The following is an 11,635-nucleotide window of genomic DNA, read 5'->3' on the forward strand; positions in this document are numbered from 1 at the left end:
TTTATAGTGAAGCAACAAATGGTTAGAAGTTTCTGCAGCATCTCCACACATGATGCACTCTTGATCTAAAGACATACCTTTCGAAGCAACAGGACTTTATTGTTAATCTTGCCATGCACAACGCGCCAAACAAAAAGCAGACTTTACGAGGAATTATTGAGTTCCAGACAAACTTATACGGAAAATCACTTACACCGTCTAATTTGATAAGCTCTCAATATAGGGTCTTGACAACAAAACTCCATTATTGCCTAAGCTCCATCTTCTTGTGTCAGGCAAATTATTACGGTGGTGGTGAAGAACCGATTCTGAGAAGTAACAATGCAAACTGATTCACCTCTTCGTCTAATAGTCTTCTTTTGAAATCAAAAACCCAGTTGACATTCTCTATACGAGATATGACTGAAGAAAACTTATCCTTTGCCAATCTAAACAGATTAGGGAAAGATAATTTAAGAGAATCAGCACCACTCCACTTATCAAACCAGAAGGACACTTTTATACCTGAATGTATAGTGATTGTAGAATTAGTATTAACCAAAAAACTTGTTTCCACAATGATTTTCCAACAAGATATCCCACTTGAATTAAAAACTTTACCAGGTAACCAATGAGAAGACATAGCACCATGTTTTTCAGAAATAATCTTACACCAAAGTTGCTCTTCCTCTACTCCAAATCTCCAAATCCATTTTGCTAAAAGAGCAATGTTCATTTGTTTGAGATTTAAGACTCCCAGACCCCCTCTACTTTTGTCAGCCATCACCAAACTCCAGTTGATCAAATGAGATGTATTTGAACTTCCCCATAAGAAATTTCTAATTTTCTTTTCTAGTTGGTTAATCATAGATGCCGGAGCTTTAAAAAGAGAGAAGTAATATATATAGAGGAAGTTAGGAAAGAATAGTTTTCAGCATAGTAAGTTTACCTCCTTTAGAAACGGAAATCTTATTCCATTGAGAAAGTCTGACATCAACTTTAGCAAGAAAAACATCCCAAATGGCTTTTGAGTTTGCTTTAGAAACTGAAATCTTATTCCACTGCAGCTGCTTTGTCTATGTATCTAGAAAATCCTTCCATAGCAATATTGAATAACAATGGGGACAAAGGGTCTCCCTGCCTTACTCCTCTTGAGCTGCTGAAGTGACAAAAAGAAGAACCATTAATAATGACTGAAAAAGAAGCAGTAGAGTAGCAGAACCTCATCCACTTGCACCATTTTTGACCAAAACCCATCTTCCACAACATTGTTTCTAAGAAGGCCCAATTTACCCTATCAAAAGCCTTTTCCAAATCAATCTTGCATATTAAACCAGAATTGCCTGAGCTGAGTCTAGAATCTACCATCTCATTGGCATTTAAAGTGTCATCTATGATTTGTCTTCCTTGGATATAAGCACACTGAACAGGAGAAATGGTAAGAAATAATGAGTAAAATAGTTTTTTCTATTTCGGCATTTGTAATATTTAACTTCAACTGATATAATTATTTTATAGTTACGAATTACATGGTATAATTAGTTCCAAACATTATTTATAAATTGAATACATAAACATAATTAAAAGCAAGTGCAGTGACTCCTCGTCACCCTGTAATCACAGTTTCAATCCTCACTAAAACATAATTAAAATGCGACTGCTGTATTTTTATCCTTGCAGCTCTGATGGTCAATTGTATTTCTGCAGCATTCATGAGATTCTCATTATCCTATACCTGCAATTAAGATTCCGTGGTGTAAGTTTTTATGTACAAATATCCATATAAATGTGAGTTATGTATGTGTAATACCTCAAATAGATTACCTCGATGATGAGGGATCTGCGTCTCTTTTTCGATTGATATCCTTTATTTTCCTCTTCCGCATGTTTGGCAGGTGCCTTTCCCTTCTTTTTTTTGGTTGACTCAATGTTGCTTTGGTTCTGTTTTTCCACATGCATGTCACTAGATCCCTCGTTTTCCTGCAAAAAATTACTGTTGTTTTTATGGTTTGTTTTGGTGATAGATGTTACTTTGGCCAGGTATTAAAAATAACGTACCTTGTTGTTTTCGATATCCATCTGTTTACGTTGTTCGGGAACTTGGGGGTCCAAAACCTTTTGCACCGTGAAAGTAAGGTTTCCTTGTTGAATACTATGTTGATTTATTTTGACTTTGTATTAATCGGTGTTATACTCTAAACAATACATTAACATTATTAAACTGATTATGTTTGAATGTACCTCATGAAGTTCTAACATCTCTGATGCGTCATAATGAATTAACTTATTCACCTCCTCTCCGAAAACAACAAAAGTAGCGCAATCGCTTCCCTCTGTAACTTCCATCTCCAATCTATACCTTGGGACTGCATCACATGGTTCGCATTTTGTTGTTTTGTTGTTCAATGTAACTTTTTTGTTACACTCCTCACATGCCATGTAATACCATCGTTTTTGATTAGTTATGTTGTTGATAGTAGCGGTACATGTGAATATGGAGTCCTGTTGCATGCACATTACAATTGTAAACATGTGGAGTGCAGTGTATGTTTAATGTATAATGTAGAAAATGTTCAAAAATTACCTGCATCGATGTTTCCCTGGATTTTTTAATCAATTTTGACATAGAATCTTGAACTTTTGATACCTCGTCTTCTATCTTGATTTCTCTTCTAACTGATGTACTTGTCATACAACTGTCACGTTTTAAAGTACAAGAGTGGATCAGCGACTTTAGTAAAATTAAATAGTGGTTTGTCAAGTACCATGATTTTGTTTTAGTACAGAATTTACAATCTAACCTGTTTCTGAAATGTTGTACTTCCGGTGATTCAAAATCGATGTGAATTCTAGTTGCATTTGTTGATCCCACATAGTAAGAAGTACCAAATTTTCTCAAACATGCTGATGTTATGATTATAATTACTGGTGTTTCAGGATCACCAACGACTTTGCCACTGATCACCAACGACTTTGCCACTGACTTGTTCAGAAGCATTACCAAACAATGAAACCCGCATAGACATTCCCCTACCAAAAATCAGTGAGTACGAATAGTTACTATCTTGGATCAGTCCATTTGTATATGTTTATATGTTATCATTAGTGAAATTGTTACCTTGCGTTTTCTATAGCCAGTTCGGTCAAAGTTGTCTCGTGTCCATCTTTTCTTAAAAATTGTTTCTTTTTACCCAGTATTGTTAGTCTGCCAATAACATCTGCCAATTTTTGATTAGTAAGAATAAGAAATTGATATATAACGACTGATTGAGACAAATAAGAATAATTTAGTACCCACCTTGACGCTTGAAAGTAAGAATAATTCAGATAACTTGTGTCAGGTGGATTTAGGGTATTTATAATAAATATTTCTATGTTACGAAGAGTTGTGACTTTTTGGTAACGATACCATTACGGTTTTGTTTTTCTTTGACTTTTTGGTGGTTAAAAAATCTTCTGAAAAGATGCGACTTTTCTGAAATGATACTACAACCGTTTATCGATAACAGTTGAAAATTTGGCAGTTACTAACCGTCGAGATTTCAGTAATTTCATAATGAAAATACTTGCAACCGTTCTGACTTTAATTCCTGGTTTCACGTAACAGCTTCATGTGTGAAATCGATTTCTTACCTAAAATGTTTGCTATTATTTAGGAGATTATGTAAACTCATATTCAAATTAAATAATCCCTTTTTCTAGTCTAAAAGGTAAACAATATAGTGGAGTTTTTTGGGATTGAAAAATATAATAGGGTTCATTGGTTCAGACCGGAGAATAATCTGCTAATTGTTTGGAATGATGTATAAGTGGCCTTCTGGGTCCCTTTCTTTTCCCTTCAAAAGTGGAAAGTTTTGGAATAAAATTGCTATGGGATATGCATGCTCCACACTTAAAATTGTGAAAGCATATTTTGACACATCTTATACTCTGTAATTTGTTAATTTATCCCGTAGTATATAATAATTCTAATGAAACACAATAAAATGGAAGAACATAAATCGTTCGTAGAACACCCTTTTTTATAATCACACTTTGGTTTCAGCGGTTCCAATAGATTTCTTTTCCTAATGTTGCTGTCATTAAATCTGATAAATGCTTAAAAAAAAAAATTTTGATACTTAAATATCTTGATGACAATTAAGGTCAATTTATTAACAATTACAATAGTCAGACTCCAAATAATTAATAAATCTTGCTGCCTTCATGTGCGATTTTAAATAGCTTGCTTGCCATTATGGTCATTTATTCGGGTTGGAATGTCCAGGCCCGCTTATTTTTTATCTATGTCGAATAATAATCGTTGGTAGAACATCCTCCAGAAGTTGGATGTAGATGGAAAAGTAGTCTTTTTTTCTTTGGATGTCCTTCATTATCCAAGGGATTGTTACTTTCGAATTCAGCTACTTTAGATGGGTCACAATTCTGGTTCCAGTTTCTACAACTTCAAGCACAACTGCGTTAGATTTTGTAGTTTTGAAATTTGCATTCTTGTTGGAGTGTCTACAACCTGTATGGCACCTGCATTAGATAGAACTCCAAGTTATAGTTAATATTATAAATTCTACCTAATGAAATTGCCTATTCTAAGAGTTGTTACCTGGGTGCAAATTATTGAAGACCTCTCTGTAAACAATATTCTGTGTAAAACCTAGTGGTTGTTTATCAATTGGTTTTATCAGAATCTTCGAACCTTCTTTTGATGTCGTTCTAGACATTGCCATATATAACTGTCCATGAGTAAAAAGTGGCGTTGTCAAATAGATGCCACTTGCTGTAGTGTTTTACCTTGGATCTTGTTGATTGTCATAGCAAAACATACTTTTACAGGGAACTGCCTTCTTCTGAATACAAACGGTAAGTTCGCGCCTGTAGGAGAGAATATCATCCTTGGAATGGATACATGAAAGCCGACGCGGTTCCCTGTTATGATCTGTCCTTCAATAAACCTTTTACCAATTTGTTTTACAACTAATCGTGTTCCGTTGCAGAGACCCATGCTCTCATTTATTGTCTGTAGTAGCATTACAGGAACCCCAATTTTAAGTTGCAAGTGGTGGTCCGGGAATCCTGGAAATTGCAGGGAATTCAGAAATTTGGTAGAGTACGCAACAGCTTCTCGTTGAATGGATCCTGTCATCGAGGTAATGCTATCTGATCTAAACAAATGATGTGTTTCTCCCGGGTAAGTTGAAACAATGTAGTGATTAATTTCATCGACAGTCTCGTTGTTTGGTGCCAATATACATCTTTCACTTAAGTATTCTGCATCTCCATATCTGTCTAGCATGCCTGAATATATGATGGACGAAATTTGTTTCACACAGTTCTCATCTGGTACAATGAGGTAATCATCTGGTATTTTGATCCAGGTTGGGTCTTTCAGATGGGTAAGTGCAATTTCCGGAGGATTTCCATTTCCAAGATCAAGTACCCATTCAACAAATATTTCTTTATCTTCTGTTGTTGTAGATGAAGCTCGCGAAATTATGCGCATATTCTCATGAAGGCTGAAGATTTTGAAATATCTCCACAACTTCGATCTATTTATCGAGGCGTCAACCGTCATTTTCCTGGTTCCTTCGGAGTAGTTGGTAAGATCTGCCTAAAATCTCCACCCAGGACTATAGTTTTTCCTCTGAATATCTTGATTGGATTGCTCATCAGATCCTTGAATGTTCTATCAAGTGCTTCGAAGGCATGTTTATGTACCCTCGCTGCTTCATCCCATATTATTAGGTCTGCCTTGCACATTAACTCTGCCAAATATGTTCCCTTTCGTATGCCACAAACTGAGTCTTTTCCAAGTTGTAGGGGTATTTTGAACATTGAATGAGCTGTCCCCCCCGGATAAAGAGAGCGACGCGATTCCTGATGAAGCCACTGTTATAACAATTTTTGATGTCGATCTTAATCCGGTTGCCAATAGATTAAGATATGTTTTTCCCGTCCCACATCTTCCAACTACGAAAAACGCTCCCCCTTTTTTGTCTTCCACTGCCTCTTTCACAGCTGTAAACACGTTTCTTTGGTGGATGTTCATGTTGGAACATCTAATTTGTAATTGTCTAGAATGATCTAGAAAAATATAGAGAAATGTAGAAAACAAGTATTCTAGAATGTACTAGAGGAGCCAAAGTCCTTAGAGACTTGACTAAGTTAGAAATGTTAGTCAAAAAGATGTTCTAGTCTAATGTCTACTATGGTATTCTAGTGAAAGTCAAGTAGGTCAAATTAGTTTACATTTAGAAAACTCTAGATACAACTAGAGTGAAGTAATATGAAGCCTATAAATAGGCATGTTGTACACCATTTGTAAGTTAGAAAGCAAGCAAGATTCAGATCAATAGAAGATAAAGTTCAAATTTACAAAGTCCTTCCTTCCACCTTCACCACTAGAGTTCCTGGAGCTCTATATAAGCAACACCACTATGCTCGTATATCTCCAAAAATATTAAAAATTTCCAACATGGTATCACAGCGGGTTTGATCCAAATGGGCGCTAAAGTTTCCGCTACAAGTTGAAGGTGATAATTCCGCACAATAGAAGACGCAAGGTACGTCTCAACTATCCAAGTTCACTACTTATTTTACAACCCTCAATAGAATCTAGTTATCACCCAATTCTAAGTTTAGAAAAATATGAAAAGAACATAGCAGCTCGTGAAGTTGAAGTAGTTCCTAGAAATGATAAATCTCCATATAACATAAAATACAAGTAAGAAATGTATAAGTTTCACCTCCTTCCATTAAAGAAAAATAAATAACAAAATAAGAAGAGAAGTTTCCATCCTCGCAGGAGATGCACCAAAGAGTGCATTTCTAAAGAAAATTTGAGGGAAGAGCATCAAAGAAATGCCTCCTCAAATAACAGAGATGGCAAAAATGAGAGTCATCCTGTAAAAATATTCTACTCATAAAGTTGAGTGGGCGGAACCTCTGAACCTACGATGGTCAAGTTTCGTGAAAGGAGAGGAACATCAACAGAAGGCAAAGCCTCTGAATTTAAAACTGTCAAGTTCGGTCTAAACCGTGAAGGAGAAGGAGATAATTGGCACAAGACAGAGGCTCTGAATCTACAAGGAACAGGCTGCGAAAATGCCAGGTCAACAAAGAAGATCTAAAACAAGATATGGAGACACTACGAAGGCGAGCTGGTTTCAATGGGACGACAAGTCCGAAATGAATACACTACGAGCAAGAGAAGCCAAGAGCTATCAAGAGATTGGGTGAAGAACAAATTGGACGCTAAGCCAATTACAAATTAAGAGGGAGTGTTGGAACATCTAATTTGTAATTGTCTAGAATGATCTAGAAAAATATAGAGAAATGTAGAAAACAAGTATTCTAGAATGTACTAGAGGAGCCAAAGTCCTTGGAGACTTGGCTAAGTTAGAAATGTTAGTCAAAAAGATGTTCTAGTCTAAATGTCTACTAGGGTATTCTAGAGAAAGTCAAGTATGTCAAATTAGTTTACATTTAGAAAACTCTAGATACAACTAGAGTGAAGTAATATGAAGCCTATAAATAGGCATGTTGTACACCATTTGTAAGTTAGAAAGCAAGCAAGATTCAGATCAATAGAAGATAAAGTTCAAATTTACAAAGTCCTTCCGTCCACCTTCACCACTCGAGTTCCTGGAGTTCTATACGAGCAACACCACTATGCTCGTATATCTCCAAAAATATTAAAAATTTCCAACAGTTCAATCCATTGTAAAGCTGCAAGAATCCTCCCCGAGATTGTGTTACATTGTAGTTAATTTCTTTATGGATGAGTGTCTTTTCTTTTTTCAGTTGAAGAGGGTAAGGAAGCATTGGGAATTCTTTGAGAGACCTGTTGATCAGGTTCATTGATTTTTCAATTTCAAATAATACCAGGTATTTGAGTTGTTCATCCTCGTTCTGTTCATGCAGAATGTCTTTAGATAGAAGTCTGCAGTTTCGGTTCCACATCTCTGCTGGATCTTTGATTTGGCAATACAGTAGCAGGGTTATGAACATTTCACCTAAGGACTTGGTGGATCCCCAAGTACTTGCCTCTTCAATCACTTCTTGCCATTCATGATCGGCATCCATTTTCTGCAATTTTGGAATGTAAATTGATGTTTTGGTTGTTGTTAGTGGTTGTATTCAGAACGTGCTAAACGATGTGATTGCATTTGATGTTTTGCGACCGTTTTGTAAATCTGAATGTGGAGAGACGATTGTTGTGTTTCTTATACTGCAATATAAGACACGTTTGGCGAAAAGGCACGTCAGTAGAAACTTATGTGGGCGGGTTCCATTATTAAGAAAGATAAGGAATTTGATTGGTAATCAAGTTTAGCTATGTTCGGGAAACTTAAACATTGGACGTGGATTATTCTGGTCGGTCTATTTTAGTTATCGATTGCCGTAGGATAGCTTCTTATATTGTTTCTAAAAGCTGAAATTGCTTGTAGCCCAAGAGACCTTATGTGGAAGCTATATAAAACGAGCACCCTATAGAAGTAGACACACAAAAGCAAAAAGAAACCCAAGTCTTCTCGTTCTTCCTATACAGTTAAGCTTGTTCCTAGCGTAAACATCAATTTAATTTGGTTTGCTGCGTTTTTTTTTGGCAAACAACAATGTCAAGATCAAATATTCCCGAAGAGATCCAAGAAGAGATTTTATTAAGGTTACCCGTGAAATCCATCTTATGTTTTAAATCCGTATGCAAGAGTTGGTATGAATTACTTTCTAGTCGTAAATTCATCAAGGATCACCTTAATCTTCCCACCAAAAAACACCTTAGAAACAGAAAGATTATGATCAGAGTTTATGATTGTTACTTCGAAGCTGATGATATATTTTATTCCATAGATTATGCTTCAATATTAAGGGAAGCTGTTCTTATGAATTACCCAAACGACAATAATAATAATTCTATAACTCACAGTATTTACCATTTTATTGTGGGATCTTGCAATGGCTTGATTTTATTAGAGCCGATGATAGTGAAAAACTATTTCTTTGGAATCCATCAACAAGAGAGTACAAGGAAATTATTAGAGCACCGGCGCCCTTAAAAAGCTATCTTGCCTATGGGTTGGGTTACGATGCCAAAAGTGATAATTACAAGTTGGTATGCATCGCAACTGGCAAGTCTGATGATGACGAGCTTGATGATTTTTCTGAAGTTTATTCATACACATCTGGTTCATGGAGTAGAGGCCAAAACATCCTTTATGTGCATTCTGATATAACTGGTGGTGTGCTTCTGAATGGTGTTCTGCATTGGTTAGGTGAAGCTGTACACTGGTCAGGTGATACGGCCACTCGTGAAAAAACTATAATCTCCTTTGATATTAACAGTGAGAAGTTCATTGGTTTACCACTTCCTGAAGAAACTATGAAATGCCCAGAAGAGATATTTGATGTCCAAGTGCTGGGAGATTCCCTTTGCTTAATTTGTGGTGTCCGTAACGTTCATGTTGATGTATGGGTTATGCAAAATTATGGTGTGAGAGAATCTTGGACAAAGCAATTCACCATTACCCAAGAAGGAATGACTGAAGAACCCCGATTATTAAAGTTCTATGGCTCTGTTAAAGATAGTGAGATTCTAATACAGGTTGGTGAACGTCTCGGTTTATACGACCAAAAGAATGATAGCGTTAGGATCCTAGATATAAATGGCATAAATGATGGTAATTTTTTCTCGGAGAGTTACGTGGAGAGCTTAGTTTCGGTGAGTTCAGGTACTTATATGGGTACAACGGGGAAAAAACAGTCCAAGGATGCTATTGAAATTCAAGATTCTCACTCGAAGAGAAACACCAAAGTTACAATGGAAGAAGCTGCAGATAAAGAAGCGAAACGCAAGCATAATGAACTACTAGATGAAAGTAGTAGCAGTTCTAAAAGAAAACGAGCATCTTATGAGAACAAAGAATTGGATGCCGTTAATTCTTCTCTTGGTGATGCTTTATTTGTCAACGTATAAGTTTTACGTAGTGGAAGACTCTTTTATTGTTGGTGTTTGTTCGTTCTATTAGTGTTTATTATGATATGCACTCCAGAATCTTATTGTCAGTTTTGATCGATTTGCCATGGTTGTTTGATCATTTAGCTTTGTGAGGAATAGCTTCATCCTGTTTCTTCGGTATGACCAGTTTGGCTATACCCGCAAATCATGGCATTCCATGAAACAACATTTTTCAGTAGGTGTACAGTTCAACATAACTACATAAGCAATCTAGGAAACACACTAATGGCATCTTTATGCCGATCATCTTTTGCAAGCTGACCCAATTATTTGTGTGGCTGAAACGATATCTGCTCAGGCGTTTCGACTTTTCTTGAAGTGCACTAAAAACGCATAGAAATGCCCCCGTTTTTTACACCGACTATATTTTCTTTTAGTGCACCAAAAATAGTAGCACACAAACTCGTGCATTGGGTATTAGGATTACAAGCAGCGTACTAGCCAGTTGTTAACAATTTGGGTGTACGGTTCCCAAATTGGTGCTGCTTGAATCAAACATAAGCATTCTTATTACAAGTTCTCCACGAATTGGCTTTGCTTCTCTATAACAAATTCTGTGTCAGAAAATCTTCGATCAAACTTTTATGTGTCAGGCAACTGCATTTGTGGCAGAATTGGTGAAGCTGATAGCAGCTACACAGTATCTTTAGACCAATGGTGTCAGTCTCCCATTGCTCTTGCATTAGCCATCTCTTCCAATGAAGAAGCAGCGTTAAACCTTCATCAAATCCACCACCACCTCTCCCCATTGGGGTTGTAAGTCACGATGAAAACTACAAATTATTGAACTGACTGAAAAACATCAAATATGTGTATAACCAAGAAAGGGAAATCATTCATGTTCTACAAATTTATCATTACTAGTGGTAAGGTCTAAACCAGGGACCATTGGTCTGAACCAGCGTTATATAATTTGTAAAATTACATCAAATATGCGTTATAATGAATTACATTGTTATTGCCAATCTTCAACTAGGTAATAATGCCCTTGTAGTTGCACACACTAATGGTGTTTCCTAGATTATATTACATTGTTATTGCCAATCTTCAACTAGGTATCTCCGAACTATTAATGCAATTCCTGAAGTAGATAACGCTGCTGCTAGTTAGCTTCAATCTGTTGGACCTGCAACTGCATATCGGACACTTATTAATACTAACTAGATTTTGTTCCCGTGCTACGCACCGGGCGGACTCGTAGACCGTCTATCATCATTTTTGGTAGATGTGGCTTTGCCTCACCCCGTCGGGCATTTTTATTTGTTGTCGCGGAGCTTTGTCCCACCCTATTGTTTTGGATTTTTGATTTGGTGTGGCTCGGCTTCGCCTCGCCCCATCCAAGTGTATGCTTGGCTCGGTTTCGCATCGCCCCGTCCCGATGCATGTTTAAGATTTCTAATTTGGTGTGGCTCGTCTTCGTCTCGCCCCGTCCGATTGCCCTTGCATGAGCCATCTCTTCCAATGAAGAAGCAGCATTAAACATTCATCAAATCCACCACCACCTCTCGCCATTGGGGCTGTAAGACACGATGAAAAGTACGAATTATTGAACTGACTGAAAAACATCAAATATGTGTATAACCAAGAAAGGGAAATCATTCCTGTTCTACAAATTTATCATTACTAGTGGTAAGGTCTGAACCA

At 36.7% G+C, this 11,635-nt stretch overlaps 1 protein-coding gene across 1 annotated transcript; it reads left to right on the forward strand.

Annotated features, from left to right (window-relative positions):
• Positions 1-8,591: 8,591 nt before the first annotated feature.
• LOC113311397 (F-box/kelch-repeat protein At3g06240-like) lies at positions 8,592-9,949 on the forward strand. The gene is made up of 2 exons (XM_026560239.1): positions 8,592-8,641; positions 8,950-9,949. Exons 1-2 carry the CDS (start codon positions 8,592-8,594, stop codon positions 9,947-9,949), a joined length of 1,050 nt encoding a protein of 349 aa, XP_026416024.1.
• The last annotated feature ends 1,686 nt before the right edge of the window (positions 9,950-11,635 follow it).

This window comes from Papaver somniferum, chromosome 9, assembly GCF_003573695.1.
Source record: "Papaver somniferum cultivar HN1 chromosome 9, ASM357369v1, whole genome shotgun sequence".
NCBI classification, from domain to species: Eukaryota; Viridiplantae; Streptophyta; class Magnoliopsida; order Ranunculales; family Papaveraceae; genus Papaver; species Papaver somniferum.